Here is a 20304-nt window from a genome sequence, read left to right on the forward strand (position 1 = left end):
GTTTCTCTCCCCACTCCCATTAGGAAATAGGGGGAGCAAGCAAATGATCGTATCTTGCTCAGCCACCCACTGGCTTAAACCACAACACCGTAGTAAAGGAGGTTGCTTATTTCTTTTGCTGAGGGGTTGTGAAGACATCAGGCAACTGTCATGGCGTGGGCTGTGGTCCCCCTTACAAGCAGTGAGCACGCAGTAAGTCAGTACTGCCTTCCTTAGCTGCCTACAGTGGGACAATGTGTATGAAGATGCTATAATGGCCCAGCTTCCTATGCTTGCTATAACAAAAAATGAAGACAATATAATAGTATAACAGGATCTTACCTCATTCAAACTCTACTGTGTCTCTGGGTTTATCTTTCTACAAGGAAACAAAATAGGAGGAGTGACCCTCCTACATTTTTTTCTCCTTCAGATGTCAGTGCCACAGCACTGCATGCTTCCTTGTTTTCTTTGTCCTCAGCTTCAGATGCTCCTTCCCTGCAAACCCAGAGCTCCCATGCTGTTGTTTTGTCATCAGCCCCCAATGCAAACTTAAACCCATTGCTCTTCAGTCATGTAAAAGACCAGGCATGTTGTTGGCCATTTGTGTGGCTCTTCTGTGCCCTTATGTGCTTAGAAACTTGTCCATTTTTTTTTCCAGCATTATTAGTCTAATGAAATACATACTCTCTCCTTACAAATTCTCCTCCCTTCAGTCTATCTGCAATTGTTGAGTCACTTTCTCTTCTCCAGAAAGTGTGAAGAAAGGAAAGAAATCAATTCAAGTCTAAAATCTGATCAATATTGCACAAGTGTATGCTAGGAAATACATATCTTGGTTTTTGATCTTTCTTAAACATCTTCCAGGCAGATAAACATCAGAATGTTAACTCAAGTTTCTAGCTTTTCATTACCCGTTATACAAATGTTTATTGTAGAAAAATTAACAGTGAAGTGAACTTACACACTAACTTCAAACTGCTGCTTATTTCAAACCATTTAAATACGTAGTCTCTACGGAGAGTCTATTGATGTCTATATTGCTTTGTTGCTTTTTTTTTATAAAGGTGTATGAAATACTTTTCATAGATTCATAGATTCATAGAATCATAGAATGGCCTGGGTTGAAAAGGACCACAGTGATCATCCAGTTATAACCCCCCTGCTGTGTGCAGGGTCGCCAACCACCGGACCAGGCTGCCCAGAGCCACATCCAGCCTGGCCTTGAATGCCTCCAGGGATGGGGCATCCACAACCACCTTGGGCAACTTCTTCCAGTGCTTCACCACCCTCTGTGTGAAAAACTTCTTCCTAATATCTAACCTAAAGCTCCCCTGTCTCAGTTTAAAGCCATTCCCCCTTGTCCTATCACTATCCACCCATGTAAACAGTCATCCCCTCTCCTGCTTATATGCTCCCTTCAAGTATTGGAAGGCCACAGTGAGGTCGCACTGAAGCCTTCTCTTTTCCAAGCTAAACTTTTCCTTACCAATATTTCAATGTGATTAAATGGAGCCATGAAATGCCTACAGTTAGGATTCTTCTCTGAGATCCATTCAACACATTCCAAAAAAAAAAACAAAAAAAAACCATTCATATAGGTATCTCATTCATAGACAAATCAGGATATATTCCCTAGGAATAAATGACTAAATAACTCTGAGGATCTGTTTCCTTAGCTCTGATCTCACTTATGCTTCTGTAAATCAGGAATAATCTCCCCAGAATCATTAGGTTCAAGCGAGCACAAAATGGAGACATTGGCATCCTTATCCCAAGGCCATCCTAAAGCATCCAGTGTTAAAGGCTGAGTACTAGGATGCCACAAAGACAGAGAAACAGCTTTCACTGACAGATCATTCACCTTAGCAGACAGTATGGGAGGAGTACAGGAGGTTTTGTTTTACTGTAAGAAAAAAAGTGAGGCAGTTGTTAATTTCCCTAATTTGTCAGAACTGTTTAAGTACTTGAAATTCAAGGAAGAAAATGGCAGAAATACTGCTAAATTTTTAGGCACCAGGTACAGAAGAAATAACATTTCTTGTATATTAAAATGTAGCTTTTTAATATTCTTAGTTTTCTTAAAAACAGTGACTAAGGCTGTGGAACAAAGACAATACACACAGTCTATCTAATCCCAGCAAAGTGAACCACGCGTTCCTTGGAACGCCATGGGAATCTGATTATCAGAATATCCTTCACACAAATATTTTAGCCCTTATTAAAAGGCTCATCCATAGAGCTTTGGACTTCCTCATGTTCCCTTATACATGCTTGACAGTCAGTTTATGTTACCACCGTTGTACATATCTACCTGTGTCAGGGGCAAATATCCTTAATAAGTCTGTGAGATCTTTAAAAAAAAGATCTTAAAGATGTTCTATCTTTTTCTTTTCCACCATTTCTTCTTTTCTTTTTGTTCATAAATCTTTTATTATTATTATTATTTGAAATATATTTTTATTGCAGAAGTTGTATTACTTGCAATTTTTAGAGCTTTTCCTCTGTACTGGAGAATACACGGATCTGCTGTACAAGAATATGTAGAAAAATGAGAATAGCATTATGATTTTCCTCCTGGGAAATATATGAGGCTTTGTCAAAGGCCACTTTTATTAGCTGAGAGCAGGTAATGCACAGCAGCCATCAGAGAGGGATAATTCTCACTGTCTGAGAAAAGCTTGGCAAAAAGCATGGTACAAAAGTCACAAAGAGTCCGTGCTGTGAAGGATCAGGTTTTTATCTCTCCCAGAGGATTGAACAGGTGCAAGACTCAGAAAACCCACTAAATCGCTTTTTCCAACCAAAAGAAAGAGTATTATTATTATTATTTTAACTTATCATTTGTTATGGAGTAGAACCTAGCTATAGATAACAAGAAAACATGCTTAAATTTCAAACAGCAATAAGAAGATTTTGAATGTTCTTCCCAAAGTCTTTAACTAATAAAAGGCTTAATGCCTGACTTTTGAGCTGGAGTGAACTCTACACTACTTGATATTTTCTCTTTAATAAAGAGAAATACACTTTGAAGGCTTTCCTTAGCACCTTTTTGGTTTTCAAAACCTTGTCGTCGTAAGACAGCAATACAGAGCATGCCAATTATCAGGTGGGTATAGCAAAGAGAAACATCTTGGGCAGTGTAATATAAATTCCTCATTAGGACTTTCCAGCAAAAATCACATGAAGCAGATATAATGAGGACAAAACTTTACTCACTGGCATTTGCAGAAAAGGGCAGATTATGTAAAATGTCTTAAATTAAGCAGTTGGCTAAGAAAAGCAGCAAAATGCTCAGTGAACCTTAGGAAGTTTTGTAATGTAAGAAATAGGAGAAACATGCACATACTAAACAGTCCTTAAACCATCTATTATGCTTTCATTTTCAAACTACCCAAGGGAATGAAGCAAAAATCGTTGTTTGTGCCTGAAATCACTGAGGAGTTTCTGACTGATTGCAGAGCTTTTGGAGTGGGTCCAGAGGAGGGCCACTGAGATCAGAGGACTGGAGCACCTCTCCTATGGAGAAAGGTTGAGCAAACTGGGCTTGTTTAGCTTGGGGAAGAGAAGGCTCCAGGGAGACCTCATTGTGGCCTTCCAGTACTTGAAGGGAACATATAAACAGGATGGGGAATGACTGCTCACATGGGTGGATAGTGATAGGACAAGGGGGAATGGCTTTAAACTGAGACAGGGGAGCTTTAGGTTAGATATTAGGAAGAAGTTTTTCACACAGAGGGTGGTGAAGCACTGGAAGAAGTTGCCCAAGGAGGCTGTGGATGCCCCATCCCTGGAGGCATTCAAGGCCAGGCTGGATGTGGCTCTGGGCAGCCTGGTCTGGTGGTTGGCGACCCTGCACATAGCAGGGGGGTTGAAATGAGATGATCATTGTGGATTATTTTCAACCCAGGCCATTCTATGATTCTATGATTCTATGATTGTTTTTAGTAGGGGAGGATGAAAAATTCTACTTATATATGATTCTCCTAGAGAAGATTTACAGAGTTTATTTTGTGTTTCTTATCCAGTTAAAATATAGACTCTCAAATGCCGGGAAAATCACATATCTTCTCTGCACATTACTTTTCTATTAACAAATTATGCCAGGAGTGTTATATAAGGATTGAATTTGTGCAGCATTCTCACACTACGGTGATTTATACTGCATGTAAATGCCTGGGACAGATGGGTGAGGAAGTATGTCTTGATCCTCCAGAACATCTTTGGAATACTTCAAAATTTCATTTTGTCGGAAGAGCAGATTTGGGGTTGTTTCTGCCTGCATTGAATCTTTTAAATCTGCCAGCACTCAAAACCTCACTTTCTTTGCATGTTAGTTTTTGTTCTTCATAGTGTGCAGACAGTGAAGGAAGGGTGGCCTTGGGCTGATTTCCATGGACCACAAGCTCAGGAAACGTAAAATTCCTTTGCAGCTCAGCTACAGCAATCTTTCAAAAAGAAAAACAAATCAATGTATAAGAGACTTCCCCTAGATTAACACCTTGAAGGGAGCTAAATTAACCAGCTATTATAAAATTTCATTACTCAGGTCCTAATGTCAGTCTTGTGGAAGAAGAGAATTAGAAAAGTATTAGTTTTTTTGTTAAAAGCAAGCCAAACTAATGTAGTGCACCTATTATGAAACAGATAGACTATGGAAAACCACTAAAATGAGCAGTGTGATATTAGGATGGTTGAACTAGATGATCTTAGTGGTCGTTTCCAACCTTAATTTTAAAATTTTTCTGTTGTTATTTCTTGTGTTGCTCCTTTGTTTCTTGGCCCCTTTGAATCACATGGAAATGCATACCAAACCCAAATACGAAGATACTTCTCCTTTAGTTGCATATGATTGGTAAAATAAGTGGTATTTTTATTGCAGATGTGGTATTTTAAGTACTTTAATAAGCAAGGAATCACAGAATTGTTTGAGTTGGAAGGGACCCTTAAAGGTCACCTAGTCTGATTTTCCTGCAGTGAGCAGGGAAAACAGCTTTTGTCACAGAGTTCAGTCACGAGCCTGTCTACATATCCTAAGATGAAAGAAAAGAATGCAGGAAGTTTTACAACCTTTTTACATAGATCTTAAAGAAGCACAAACCGTATCATTAGCAAGACTTCCAGACAGTCATAGAATCATAGAATGAATCATAGAATGGCCACAATGATCATCCAGTTCCAACACCCTGGCTATGTGCAGGGTCACCCAACCACCAGACCAGGCTGCCCAGAGCCACATCCAGCCTGGCCTTGAATGCCTCCAGGGATGGGGCATCCACAGCCTCCTTGGGCAACCTGTTCCAGTGCATCACCACCCTCTGTGTGAAAACCTTCCTCCTAATATCTAACCTAAACCTCCCCTGTCTCAGTTTAAAGCCATTCCCCCTTGTCCTATCACTATCCACCTTCGTAAACAGCCGTTAAAGATTGATACAGTCTGTATCAGTCTACTGTATTTCCCAAAGGCATTGTTCGCCTACACCTCACCTACTTTTCCGTAGACAACCCTTTACCCAACGGTATTCCCGTTTGTTAGTTGTGGATGTTGCAGCTGCACTGCTTGTGTAAGAGAATGCTGAATGCTATCAGTTTTTCAAAAATGAAATTTTAGCATATGTATTTTTAAAGACAATCCTTCGAAAGATGATAATGGCAAAATATATTTTTACAACGCCATGTTTCTCAATATGTTCTTTGCCAACATTTGCAAACATCTGTGGTGCTACTGGAGCACTTGCTAAGGCATATTTATCATGATTTCTGCATATTTGTTCATAGGCATTAGTTCTATCCAAAAACTAAAAAGAAGACAAATAGTCATAATGTCAGTCGCAATTTCCATATCTTTACAACCTCCCCACAAAAGTGTCGTGGATTTCAAGCGAAATAGAGAGTGTTTTGGTATTTTTAACAGTTCCACTGGTCTATATTTTGCCATTCAGTGACTTGTTCTGAAGCTTTCATAATATCCCAACTAGGAGCATAAGCAAGTAGAAAACAATTAGCCTTATCAACACTGCACTGATCTGTGGTAAAGACCACTCCTATCTGATTGTTATCACTATTTTCAGAAGAAGACTTGGGTATTTTTCACCTTAGCATAGTTCCAAGTTACAAAATCAATAAAATTTTCTACGAAGCATAGATGAAATGCCATAAAACACATTAAGGATAACTCTGACTCGTTTCAGTCAGTTGTTAAATTTAACATTTCCCACACAAACCTCTGCATAAGTTATCAGATTTGATAGTTCTGTAGTGAAATGGCATATGGGCTCTAATATTGCTTGCCATAAGGCCAAACACAAATGCCACACTTCCTTGAAATGGTTAATGTCTCCGTGAGTTGGTTTTAGCATTCACTGCAGAAGTAAATCTTGCCTTTGCTCTTATCCTTCTTTCTTCCCACTTCCCCCTCCCCCAATAACTTTCACATAAAATGTTTTTAGCATAATGGCAACCTCAGGGGAAAGGTGTCAGAAGATAATGAGAATATTTGGCAAAGTTACAAACTAAGAGATATGCAGTAGATCTCGAGGGGATTCAGTCTGCAGTGCTGCCAGAGATGGTGCGATAAATGCTACAGTGATTACTGACTCATACGAGTCAGTGGGGAATCGAACTTGTTTTTCTCATTTTTCTTACTGGGAAAATGAAGTCCTCAGCCAGGACCTTAATTACAAGGTGGGAGGCATGTGAGGAGTGTCGAGGCAGCCCTGGCGCATATACAACCTCCTGAAGGCAGGTATCCCATTGAGCCTTTGTGTGTGGTACAAGTTAAAGAAGATAAAGCACGTACAAACCAGAGACAAGTTTGGTGTGGGCCTAAGAACCTCGGGAACCTACAGCTCCAAGCAGATGCTGGGCATCTGGGATAGTACTGGGTGTGCATTGAATGAAGACACATCTACAATTGTATGTGCATAGATCAGCAGAGTATCTAAGTCTCCCTAAGTTAGCGAAATAAGGAGTACCTAAGAAGTAGCCCTGCTGACACAGGCTTCAGTGTTGTTGCTCAGGCATAAGGCATTTAAGATGCTCCCACCTGAGACATCAGTCCAGAGTAGACAGGATGACACAGAAGCAGCTGGATGTAAGTGAAGGGGGAAAGATTCTAGAGCAACTCAAACAACACTAAATGCCTGTGTTATGTCCTATTAATTAAGCTCCTTCTGGCTGGTTCACTGCAAAGTCCTCAGCTACACTGAATTCACTGAGTCTCCTTTTGTGACAGGGAAGGTTGGACACCCAGTGCATACATGAATGTCTACCTTCAGGGCTCTGAGCTCCACAGTGCACCCATCTCCCTTCCCAGATCTTCATTAGAAGTGCTCTAGTTCCTCCCTTGGGTCATAGAATCATAGAATCACAGAATCACAGAATCATAGAATCATAGAATCATAGAATGGCCTGGGTTGAAAAGGACCACAATGATCAACCAGTTCCAACCCCCCTGCTATGTGCAGGGTCACCAACCACCAGACCAGGCTGCCCAGAGCCACATCCAGCCTGGCCTTGAATGCCTCCAGGGATGGGGCATCCACAACGTCTTTGGGCAACCTCTTCCAGTGTGTCACCACCCTATGTGTGAAAACCTTCCTCCTAATATCTAACCTAAACCTCCCCTGTCTCTGTTTAAAACTATTCCCCCTTGTCCTATCACTATCCACCCCTGTAAACAGTTGTTAAAAGGGTCAAAAAGATAAGGGCTGAGATTGCTCTAATAGCAATAATTTGATATCTGAGGGGAAGATGTCAGCACTATCCTTGCAGCCATGAGAACCCATCCATCTGCGTTAGCTTGTGCAATGTAACTACAATGAAATACACATTATACGGGACCACAGTGCTTCCTTCCTTCATGGCTCTGGTTGTAAAGACAACAACTCACCGGTAATTTGACAGCAGTCTGTAACAGCACTTATGGATATTGGCCCTTGGATATTGTGTTTTTGTTTCAGCCACTCACTGCTGCTCATTTATTGCTGTCCAATACAAGCACATCAAAAAAATAATGAACTAGGAAGTATAATCGGGAAACAAAGAAGAGTTATTAAAAAACAGCATGAGATACTGATAGGCTCTGTAACAACACGAAGTGCAAGTGAGCTAAAAGTATTTTTTTCCAAAAATGAATTATTCAGTGCAAAGAAAAAACAACAAACAACAACAAAACGCAGGGGGGAAATATACATTAGCTTTTGCCCATCTTTTAAAGCTACATTTTTTTTTGAGTGAACAGCAATTTCAGGTACATGGTGCAGCCCTGACACGAGGACGGTGTGTGTGCTGCTATTTAAGAGATGTAATTGCAGGTATTTGTGTCAATCTTCAGACTATTAAAGATGGTAGCTACAGAAATCAGTTTGGAAATGAAGTGCAGAGAAAAAGGGAAGATACTGTTCAGAACGAGTTGATTATACAGTTCAGCATTTCATGACTGAATAAAAGTGTAATGAGAGTGATTGACAGAGTTCTGATGCCAACACAGATCCCCCGGTCACATAGACAAGATGCAAATAGAGTTGCTTGGAAATTTTCTGTGTGAATGGTTATTTTTAATGTAAAATTCAGTTTTCTGAAGAAAATAAGAGACTCGGGCACACGGGAATGATCAAAATGTAACAAGCCATTTCAATTGCATTGTCCTAAATGGAACTGACCTAGAAGGTTTCATTTCAGATCTGTTCTTCAGAAGACATCAGCAATGAGCTCATTGTTTGATGGTAGGGGTAGCTGCCATTTGAGAAAAATTGTTTTGGAACAAACTCCAAAGCTGAAACATCGTTATCATCTCCTGAAGGGTGAAAACCCTGAAATGTACCCCACCCATAGCAAAGGAGTCATCATGATGTTGGCTCTCATCTCCTTGTTTAGGCTGATGTGATTCAGAATCTGCTAGCAAATGGATCTGCAGCCACTGCACAGTTCTCCAGAGATTTTAGCCTCCACAACTTTTAATAGCATTATTAAAGCACTTTTAGAAACGCAGGCATATCTGAGGTCATTAAGGAGGCCAGCCATCCATGAAGTTCATTGCATCTTTGCCTAATGAGAAGGACAAGGGTGGTTTTTGGGGAAGTTGCTGAGAAGAAAAAATCCTTTACTCTCTCTTCTGCCCCTGCCACATGCAGAGCAGTAAGTGACAACACTGAAGTTATAGCTTGGTCTGAAACTAACCATAAGCAAGCTGTACAGTTATTTAGTTATTTAGTGCAGCAAAATCTGGGACAGTAAAACAGCCCACAGCCCCACTGCCCATCTCAGAGCTGCAAAAGCCAATCTATATTTGAGAGACCAGATGATGTGTGGTCCAGTTAGCCCTGGGGCTGAAGTAGTAGTGTGTTTGGGGAAGCAAGAAGTTCGGCTTTCCAGGGATTAGCTCCTGAGCCCTGTTTCATTTTGCCCGCTCTCCCTTCCTTCTCTTTTCTGTAGAAAGAGTGGTAATGCATTAGGGCAGGCTGCCAGGGAAGTGGTGGAGTCACCGTCCCTGGGGGTGTTCAAAAAGACGGTAGATGTGGCATTGAGGGATGTGGTCAGTGGACACAGTGGGGAAGGGTCAGTGATTGAACTAAGTGATCTTAGTAGTCTTTTCCAAACTTAATGTTTCTATGATTCTGTGATCTCGTTAATAGCAGAAAGCAGGTTTGCCTCCAATTATAAGAAACTTTGAACGAACCTGAGCAAAAAAATTCATTGTTGTTACAAAGGAGATATGAAGCAGAATGTCCTTAAAACGCAAGTGTGCATATTCTAAGTCTCCTTTACACGACGTTCTCTGTAGTGTTGGAGCAACTGCCTCATTTGGCTGACTTGAAGTGGGATGTTATGCAAGCTTGCTGAAAAGAGCTCACAGCTTTTTGGCTGAGAACATCCACAGATGACTATTCAGCTGCCCTTGCACAGTGTATCATGACATTCCTTTCATTCACAAATTATATGCTTCTGCTTAACAACAGGAGATGCCAGCCTTGAGCTTTCCTTCCTGAAACCAAATTTATCAGAGATGTGCAAATGGGCACAACAGAAGTGTTGGTTCAAGCCTCCAAAATCAATCCTTCTCAGTCTTGAGAATGGAGACCTGACATATTATCCTTCTTCAGTTACAACTGTAGTGGCAGTGGATATCCTGAATGAAGTTAGTCCATTAAATCTCATAGTATTGTGTTCTTCAATAAAATAACTGCTGTAGATGAAGAGAATCCACACTGTATGTCATTCCTTGTCTGAAGAGATGTCACTGCCCATCAGTGGATAGGTGGAATGGCTTCCACCTTCCTGCTTTGGCCAGCCCCAACCCATGGCTGACAGTGGTGGGCAGAACAAGGGAGCAGTCACAGCTGCTTCACATGCCTCCATTCTATACCACAAACAGGCACTTTGGCCAAGTGAATTTGCTTATACATCTGTCACTGAGCAACAGATAATACCAATTTTTTTGATCAGACAGTAGCATATTTGCAGTAGACCTTTAAAACTTGCTCGTGTTATTAGGTAGAGAGCATTGTAGACACAGTCAGGCATGTAAAAGCATGGCATTTAGTAGTCAGAAAGCAAACAGAGCGCAGAGGTTTAAAAAATGATTGTGCTGGTGTGATGTGACTACACCCCATCCTTTGGGCACTTAGCAGGAGCGGAGCACCAGAGCCTGGATGTGCGTCATCCTGCAAATATTGCAAATTACACGTTCAGTGCAGTTAGATTATAGGTCTGAGCAGAGGCACCCTTGGCATATATAGACACTGAAATGATGAACAGGTGCCCACCATAAACCTGAGTACCAAGCTGCACAAACAGCCCCCTGGTGTGTGCCTTGCTCCTCTACTGTTAAATGTATTTCAAACTTCTTTAATTGCTTCTGTAACATCCTGCAGGTTGCTCAAAATTGTTTGCGTGCAGAAAAAGAACACCAGGTTTGCTGACAGCCACGCTGCATGATGAAACATTATATTTCTGAGAGCATGAAATAATCAGTGACGCGAAAAATTACAATGTCCTGCCTAGAATAGCATCCCCTCCCAGCAGTGCACCAAGAACAATGAAGCCTCAAAAGATGTTTATAACAGAAAAGGAAATACCATGAGGATGCTGGAGTGAAATCCATATTCTTTTTGTCATGTTCTGTCACAGGCTTCTTGAGTGCTGTTGCACAAATCACTTCAGACAGTAATTTTCTAATTATTCAAGTGCCCAATTCTAATTGAAAATAAATTCAGCATCTGAATACTTTTCCATTTTGAATTGTAGTCCATTTCCAACTGCATCACTTTTATTAGTCAGACTAACGCAGATGTTCTGATGGCAGCGATGCTGAAATCCTCTGAGCCACCTCACAGTGCTCTATTAGTACCTCACTGCTGAGGATAGTGAAGAAGAACAAGGACCAGTATGAATTTTAATGTGAAATTTGAACACATCAAGCAAATTTGACTGGCTTGCAATATGAAAGGCTTTTTTTTAAACACAGTTATCAAGATGTAAATTGAAAAGTACAGAAACGTTTTCAAAGAGAAGGCATTAGCACAGAAGATGCAAAGGGGCAGAAAATGTAGGGAAAATGAGCAAGAGGCAGGCATCAGAACAGCAACCTCCTGCCGTATAACATCCTGATATTCTGTTGCTGCTTTTTGGCTGAGGTCATTTATCAGATCTCAGTCTGTATTTGGGGACCGAACATCTACAGTGTTTCAGAAATGACTGCTGACTGTAAAAGTGGCTGCAAGGAGATCGGCCATGGTTAAGCAGTGATGCCACGCTGATCCATGGTGAACAGCCTGAAGTATTCATAGACATTCATAGTTCACTGATCTAGGTTAAGTTTCTCAGCACTAATTCTTACAGACTATGAATTTCCCCATTGCAGCCATCCTGCTTCGTCCATTCAAATGCAGTTCAGGTCACCCTTAGTTAATGAAAGTTTCAGGAAAGCTTCATTTACATCATCAGTTAAAAATGCTCAGACCAGAGCCCTGATTATGCAAGTTTTTGAGAAACCAGGATCCTGAAATTTCTGTCTGTTTCTGTCTCTCTCATAAATAAAAGTCAGATAGAGGAAAGTTAGCATTTGTGAAAATGACTTCAAGGTAATACTGTTTCATAATTTTATTAAGAGGTCAATTAAAAAAAAAACATTAAAAAGATAATTTTAAAAATCCTAACTGCAATCAACCATTCAATATTCACCCATCAGCAAGACTCAAGTGGGACATTCATGCTTTTAAGTTTCTTTAATAATCAGCTTCTCCTCCCTGGGAAAAGTCAGTATGCCAACCTTCAGAACTGAGCTGCAGCTCAGATGGTTTCTCTTTTGATTCTTAAAACCTCAGAGAAAAAAAAAGAGTGCTTAAAAGTCTATCTGCATGAAATCTGTTTGAAATAAACAGTCTTCAGTTTTAAAGAATACTTGCTTATCTTCATGTACTTATACTATGTGTGTATTTCATGACAATATGGCAATGCAACTATTATTTTCATGTCCCTCATTTTGCTGGTGAAACTGTTTTGTACGGCCGGAAAGACTAACAGCTTCTCAGCACACTTAATCTATCTCTAGTTTTGTCCTCCTGTTGTACTTCATCTTGTGGGAGAAACACCAGTGGAAAAAAAACATTGAGTTTTCTGTTGGAGGGTGTGGAGGGCTGAGCAGAGCCATGCCGTCCAGCATGACAGCCACAGAAAAGGAGTGCAAGTAGGGGGAAAAAAAGCACAAATTCTGGTGTTAAAATGGATTTCTGACAGCTCTGAGACTCCACAGCATAACGCACAGGGGCTGGACAGGTGTTGTAGGTGAGTAGGAAGGTGCCATGTCTTAAAGTGGAGGGAATGTGATGGGGAAGGGAGGCTGTGGGGCAAGAATGCTGCAGCATGGCTCAGGAGGTGCCTACACAAGGTGGCGAGGGCCAAGCTAGAGCCCAGGCAGGGAAGCTTCACATCCCTGTCAAAACTGATCTTTGAGTCCTGCTATCTACCAGTGCAACAGCCGCCATGACAGAGCTCACTAACCCACTATCCTCTTATCTTTCCAGCAATCTTGACACTGAAGAGCTTTGCGGTAAGTTCCTCACTGAGCAGGAAGATAATCTCTGCCTGCAGCAGCCCTGTGCAAGTGAACATACTGTGTGCTATAAGATGACATTTCTTTCGGTTTAACCTTTGTAGCTCAAGCAGAAGATATGTAAATTGCATTGAAACAACTACACTTGAAGAATGCTGATGACTTATAATCTTTCAGCCGTCCATTTGATACAGATATTGCTTTGAAAATACTATTCTTAATCCATGCTTCAGATTGTCCAAGCTTTAAGAACTTTGTTCTATTAAAGAGATCTTATCTTGGTTTCCTTTCCTATGGGATAATTTTCTAGTTCATTGCTTTCAAAGGTAGGAGTGTTTGGGCAATTTTGAAAAAGATTTTCATAACTCACTGGAGGGCAGTTCATTACTTGCCTCCAACTCAGTTCTGTAAGGACAGCAGTTTGACACATTCCGTCATCTTCCATCACAAAAACTTCCTGCAAGGTCCCAGTGTTGCCCAATGACCTACCTGTGTCCTGCTCCTGGCTGTGAGACATGAAGATTTTTTCCATGACTTAGGGGTGCTGTTTGCAACAGAAAGTATTTACAGAAAATTTCTTCAAGTCCTCCCACAGGATGTCAAACAGATAGTTATGCTTGTCAAAAGCAGGCTATTTCTGGGAAAAGATGCCAGCAAACAGCGGCCTATCAAATTTGCCCAAGGTCAGTGATTTTAAAGACTTTTAGAAGTTGAAAACACTGTAGATTTGAGTGCCAGCTGATGTATATGCCTACAAGGTGACACTGCCCATGCTCAGGAACCTACTGGGGGTATCTCAGCATGTGGAATGTAAATATTTAGTGACTTAGCCAAAGCCAGTTGTGCTGTGATGACTCCTGCTAGCTCAGAATCTGGCCAAAACTATACAAACCTGGCAGAAGAAGACTGGGGCTATGTTCTAGGGGCAATACACAGCTTTTGGGGTTGTTTGTGCACTGTAGGCCTGCTCGATGTTCACCCCACAAGCTGAGCCCACCAGTCGGCCAGAGAGCTGGCCAAGGTCTCAGCCCAGCACTGACTTTTTCCTGTCCATTTTGATTAAATATGAGAAGCTTCACCAACCTCCATGATACCTGACTTCTGCAGCTCCCTTGTAAGTCTTTCACAGATTGCCTCTGGGGTGTTTCTCATTTGTGAATCTGGTGCTGAGTTTACCCAACATGCATTTAGTCTACAGCTTCCCCTGACTTACTTCCATAGCTCCTCAGAAATGAAGCTTCATTTCCAGGGCATGAATGCACAACACGGTTTTCTTTCTAAATGATTTCATTCAGTCTCTCAGCAATACCAGGCTTTGTCACCAGGCTCCTGAAACCTTTCATGACTCCCATGGGAAACTCATGAACATCGGTCAGATTTCCTTTGTGTTTTTGTGCCTTTATAAGAGCTCTTAGTTTCCGCAGTGGAATCTCTAAAGCCTGTTGATACAATGATTGTTGTATTTACTTTAATGGAATTTTATCCAGACACAAGTAAATGTAGAAAATTAGTAAATACAATTTTTACAGATTTACTTCTGTTCTATGCTTGACTTACTTTGAAGAATGCCCTCTGATTTGACTTTGGTTCAAATTAAAAGATACTTTAACAGAAAGAGCAGGCATACAATAACATTGAACAATTAATGTTATTTTCACTATTTTTGTTAAAATCCTGATTTCAGAAGCATAACTGAGCAACTCATGGTTCCATCACTTCTCAGAAAAACATTGGGTCTCAGCTGAACCCAACTTAAAACAGCCCTTACTTGATCTCTTCTCCCCTCAGGGCTTTATGACAGCTATTTGTTTGTGTATCATTGTAATCAGACTTAGTACATATACATGAAAACTTCATTGCCTGCTTGTAACTGTGAAGTAGATTACTAAGCTGAAAATTCATTTTAGACATAAGATGTATGTATTTTGAAAATACGTCTGCTTCTTGTGGACTTGGCATTGCTTATTGAAAGGAAATGTTCTGAAACACTGATTTTGGCATTTAAAATATTTCATTGATGGTTTTGAGGAAAATATAATCAAAATTTCAAAGTAAAGCCATCCTTTTCATTGTAAGCCTTTATCACTTTATATATTTAGATAGCTAATAATAATAACATAACTAATTTCAGACTTGAATACATTGATATTTGATGAAATATGAAATTTTCCAGTAGTGAATAGGTGACTTGGATATTCTTCTTCTTTCAGAATATTTTTCACAGCACTTGGGAGAGTATGAAAATGTTCTCTCTGTTTTGGAGGACTTAAACATTACTATACTGAAGGCAATGGACAAAACAAAGAAAGTAAGTAAAAACTGTAAATATTTTTTATATTTGAACATGTGTCCAGTATATTTATATTGAGACAAAGTTGCTAATTCATATTTAATTTCTTCCAAATATACTTGTATTTGTAGAAGAAGTCCAGGAGGAAAAGGCTTACCAAAATGGTCCAGTATCCCAGCTGTAAGGTTTGAATTAATTAAAACTGTCTTTGTGATTGATCAGAACGATGTTCTTCATATTGTAGTACTCAGAGAAGATTCCATATCTCATGCTAAATGTGTGAAAGTATTATCAACTTTTGAAAATAGTCTGAATTTTGAAGAAATAATTCAAGCTCTTGAAGTAGAAAAGGGAAGTAAAAAATTCAAATAGCAAACTATACTACTGACTGCCATTAAACTATATAGATGTGCACAGGTGTCAGATTTGTGTTATTGTTAAAGGTAAATTCCAGGACTGTTTAAAAAGATTTTAAAGGGCTGTAGCAGCTCAGTTCACTGTAGTCACACCTGCTCATGCTCTCCTCCCAGCCAGGTGTCTGATCATTCATAAAGAGTTTTGGTATAGAATCACAGAATCACTAAGGTTGGAAAAGACCTCCAAGATCATCTAGTCCAATTGTCGACCTACCACCAATATTTACACAGTAAACCTTGCCCCTTAGTACAACATCTAAACGTTTCTTGAATGCCTCCAGGGATGGTGACTGAACCCTCCCCCTGGGTAGCCCATTCCAGCACCTGAACACTCTTTTGAAGAAGAAACTTTTTGTAATATCCAATCTGAACCTCTGACAGCACAACTTGAGGTCATTCTCTCTGCTCCTATCAATGGCTACAAGGGAGAAGAGGGCAACCCCCACCTCACCACAGCCTGCTTTCAAGCAGTTGTAGAGAGCAATAATGTCTCACCTGAGCCTCCTCTCCTCCAGATTGAACAATCACAGATTTCTTAGCCACTCCTCATCAGAGTTGTGCTCCAGATCCCTCACCAGTTTCACTGCCCTTCTCTGGGCACACTCCAGATGGCCTCGGTGTAGTGAGAGGCCCAAACCTGAACATAGTACTTGAGGTATGACCTCACCAGAGCTGAGTACAGAGGGTTAACCACTTCCCTGCTCCTGCTGGTAACTCTATTTCTGGTACAAGCCAGGATGCCGTTGGCCTTCTTGGTCACTTGGGAACACTGCTGGCTCACTTTTAGTCAAGTGTCAACTAACATCCTCAGGTCTGTTTCTTCCACACAATCTTCCAGCCACTCTGCCCCAAGCCTGTAGTGTTGCCTGGGGTTGTTGAAGCAGGACCCGGTACATGGTTAGGTTGAACTTGATCCCAGTGGCCTCATCCCAGTGATCCCATCTGTCCAGATCCTACTATGGGGCCTTCCTATCTCCAGGCAGATCAACACTTCTTCCCAACTTGATGTTATCTGCAAACTTAATGAGAGTACATTCAATTCCTTCATCCATGCCATTAATAAAGCTATTAAACAGGACAGGCCCCAATACCTACCTCTGGAGAACACCATTCATGACCAGTTGCAAGCTGGAAGTTAATATACTTTTAGTTAATATGCTTTTTCCTTGGCTGTCATGTAGTTAAATGTTCTTTGCAAAGTGGAAAAATTTCAAAAGGTGAGGCAAAACCTAAAAGCAGGAAGGAGGTGAACTAAGGCTCTCACACAGGGCTAGTCACTGCAAGGCAAGCCATCAATGACTTAAAAAATTTTAGCCAAAAGTATTCAATGAGATCCCGTGGGGGAAAAGAAATCTGTGTCCTTCAGTCAATCAGCAATCAATGGGGAGCTCTATCAGAGAATGCTCTTTGGCATTCAGGTTTTTGCAAGAGTACAACACTCATACATTTTACATGAACTGAAAAAATAAAACCCTGGAACTGTCTTATTTATTTAGAGCTTGAGCCAGTGAGCTGAATGTCTCTCAGTTTGTGCTGTTCATCTAGTGAAGTGAGTGCACACTGACTCACTGCCTCATTGGGGTGGGTACTAAAGAATAGCTTAGTTAATGTGAGCTGTACAAAAGTCAAAAATTAAAAAAACAAAAATACAAAACAAAGCACCACAAACCAAATGCCTGATTAAACACTTGCATAAAATGCTACTAAAGGGCAGGACACGTCAGCTGATAACTACGGGAAGTAAACAGATCATGGCATTTAAGAATTACTTCAGAAATTAATTACAGAGGAGTCCCAGTAGTCTGGGAAAAGTAGTAAGCATTGGCCTGACTAGAAAATGGATAAGAAAGTCTGGAATAATAAACGTTGTATTTGTTGCATTTATCTCCTTTAAAGAACTCATTAAAAAAAATAAATTTAAGTTTTACCTTTCTGACTGAAGATTTAAGCTTAAAGGGTTTTCTTCTTGCAGGAATATCCCAAATAACTGTACTTTAAGGGTGGTAAAACTATAGCAAGGCTAACACCGAAAAAAAAACCCACCGTAATTCCATTTATTCGACACAGCGTGGGAACACCATCAAACCCAAAACATGTTCTCAAGTGTTCCAAAACAGAGCTTCCTGATAAGGATATGCTCAGCAGATAGGGCTTTGTACCGAAATTGAATTCACAGTTCAGTCTCGGGAGCAGACAATGAGAACTCATTTCTCAAGAAACAGATATGCTATATGATCAAACCATTGCAGTGCAACTATTAAAATTCCCATCTTCAATATTCCAAGATTTTGTTGAAGTTAATAGACTAAGATATGAAAAATATATCCACCTAAAATAAGAACTAGAGGTTCAGCCAAACATAATTAGCATATTTAGATAGTATGCATAAGTGATGTTCATTGCCAGTAACACACAAGATGTGACACAGCCAAGCACAAATAAGCAGGTGATCAGAAATTGGTGATTTGGTTGAGTGACCATTGGCCTGTGCCCAGAGGAAGTGCTGGGCTTTCCCTCTTAGTGCAAAACAGAACTTTGACATCACTATACATTTCATCAGTCTAGTTCCTAAAATACTCACCACCAAGTAGTGGGAGCATTTATTCCTATCTTCCAAGTCAAAATTGAGTTGGAAAACTCATGCATAGAAAAGAAGCCAAAGAATTGAGGACCTACACTTGGAGAGGAACAAAGATCTGGCATATTTAGAGTGGCTGAATCAGTATCCAATAACCAGAATCAAGTGTCCAAGGGCCAAATTGTCATTTAAAAAAAAGATGGCTGGGTTAGTGTCCTCCCAAAATCACTTACTGTTGTATAGAGACTTTAGTCTACATTTCATTATGAGCAATAGAATGAAAAGGTTACATATGCTGCCAGGTACAGTAAAAGGTGAATATTTGACCTGGCTACGCTTAGAAAACATTTCCATTCATACATGTCGCTCTCCTTTGGTTGACAGTAAAAACTTACTTTGAACCTGAACTCCACTCTGCAGAGCATGAGGCTGACTACAGGCCCAGTTCTCAGGGCTGCCAAGTGCTTGCCATCTCTCTGATTTTTCATGAGTTTACGAAAGCTCAGTGCCTCTGTCAGGCTTAGCTAAACGTTCCCAGAGAGCATGCCATTTCAGATAGGTGGTTTTAAATACTTGGGAAGGAAAAGGAACAACTTGATACTTCTTTTTATTTATCCGCTTCAGCATCAGGTAAACAATCAGTCCTTCCTGTAGAAATACCTGCTGTCCTAGCAATCTGTATAGCTGGTTCTCAGCAGATTCTTTGCGTTAGAGGCAGCTGCAGAGCTGGAGCTTGGGATAAATTGTTCAGCTTGTTTCCAAGGAAACCCTGACCCATCTCAGTGAACAGCATGTCTGAAAATGTGGAAACCCAATGTATAAACCTTCCTTATTTCAGATACAAACGCTCAAATTAATAAAAGTAAATGCAGAGTTCAATATGTTTTTCTTTAGATGTAAATCTAGATTTGTTAGAAGTGCATATAACATTATGCAAGTCATATCCATAATTGTAGTACGAAGCATGCACCAAAAAGCTTTTGTATATGAAATCAATCTGACTCTTCACATTGTCTTGTGGTTGGTTTGTTTTGAATTCACCATGAGTTCTGGAAATCATATGCATTAATGAACACCTTGGGTTTTGTTTACAAATAGCTCCAAGTTACTCAGCCTTTGATCAGAAAGGTCTCCCACCAAGAGCAATTCAATTTGGCTTTTCTATGGACTGGTGGCTTTCAGTCAAGATCAACCAAATGGTCCCCATCACTCAAAATTGTTTCCATGTGTAGATACTTTTAAACCAGGAGATTAGCAGATAACTGACTCCTGCAAGGCAATTGCAGCATCCTTTCTGTGTACTCTATTCACCTCTGTGCTTTGGAATGTTGTTGCAGTTTTCCTGAACCAAGGCTTTCACTAGTCACCCTACTACCTGAGAATGAAAATATTGAGTCATCTACTGGAGAAAACATCCCAGTCTTTCAGCAGTTTCAGTTTCCAACCTTTATTGGGCCATTCTGGGGTCAGATCTTTCCAGCTTAACCAAACTGAACATCGGCTTACGGTTTGAGTGGTCTTACTCAAACAGATGGGAGTGTCCCAGGACTTGATCCACTACAATGAGCGCAACGGGAGCAAAGTTTCAGGATTTTTACTATGACAAACACAAGGTAGCAGCATATCAGATAGGAGGATAGGAAGTGCTCGTTGATGTAGGAACGGTTTGTGCTCTGTTGTTTCGAGGGAAGGTGCTACGATGCAGCGCAACTCCACAGAAGCACTGGAAAACTTCTTTAAGACTCGTCTTCCCCCCACCTCCCCCCAACCCCCCCTGCAGCATCTGTTATAACAATACATGTTTTATTTAAATAAGTTTCTGTGTTATCTCAACTTTCCTATTGCACAAATTAACATAATACCTTTGGCAACCTGCATTTTTATTCCAATCACATACAAATGATTGGAAGAGAAACTTTGCAATCCACAACATATAATATAAAATAAATGGAGACTGGGAATTACTGAGAGCAGCTCAGCCCAGCAG

At 40.4% G+C, this 20304-nt stretch overlaps 1 protein-coding gene across 20 annotated transcripts in view; it reads left to right on the forward strand.

Annotated features, from left to right (window-relative positions):
• NECAB1 (N-terminal EF-hand calcium binding protein 1) overlaps window positions 1-20304 on the forward strand; it is a 54987-nt gene that overhangs the window by 14393 nt on the left and 20290 nt on the right. For 5 of the 20 annotated variants that reach the window (XM_046920333.1, XM_046920325.1, XM_040678292.2 and 2 more), the window contains 4 exons: window positions 24-192; window positions 13005-13030; window positions 15244-15341; window positions 15455-15508. In XM_046920333.1, coding sequence (XP_046776289.1) covers window positions 24-192; window positions 13005-13030; window positions 15244-15341; window positions 15455-15508 — 347 coding nt within the window. Of the gene's footprint in view, window positions 1-23; window positions 193-13004; window positions 13031-13092; window positions 13717-15243; window positions 15342-15454; window positions 15509-20304 lie in introns of those variants that run through there. The other 15 variants (XM_046920415.1, XM_046920407.1, XM_025147097.3 and 12 more) reach the window with 7 other exon arrangements.

This window comes from Gallus gallus, chromosome 2 (genome assembly GCF_016699485.2).
Source record: "Gallus gallus isolate bGalGal1 chromosome 2, bGalGal1.mat.broiler.GRCg7b, whole genome shotgun sequence".
In the NCBI taxonomy this organism is placed as follows: Eukaryota; Metazoa; Chordata; class Aves; order Galliformes; family Phasianidae; genus Gallus; species Gallus gallus.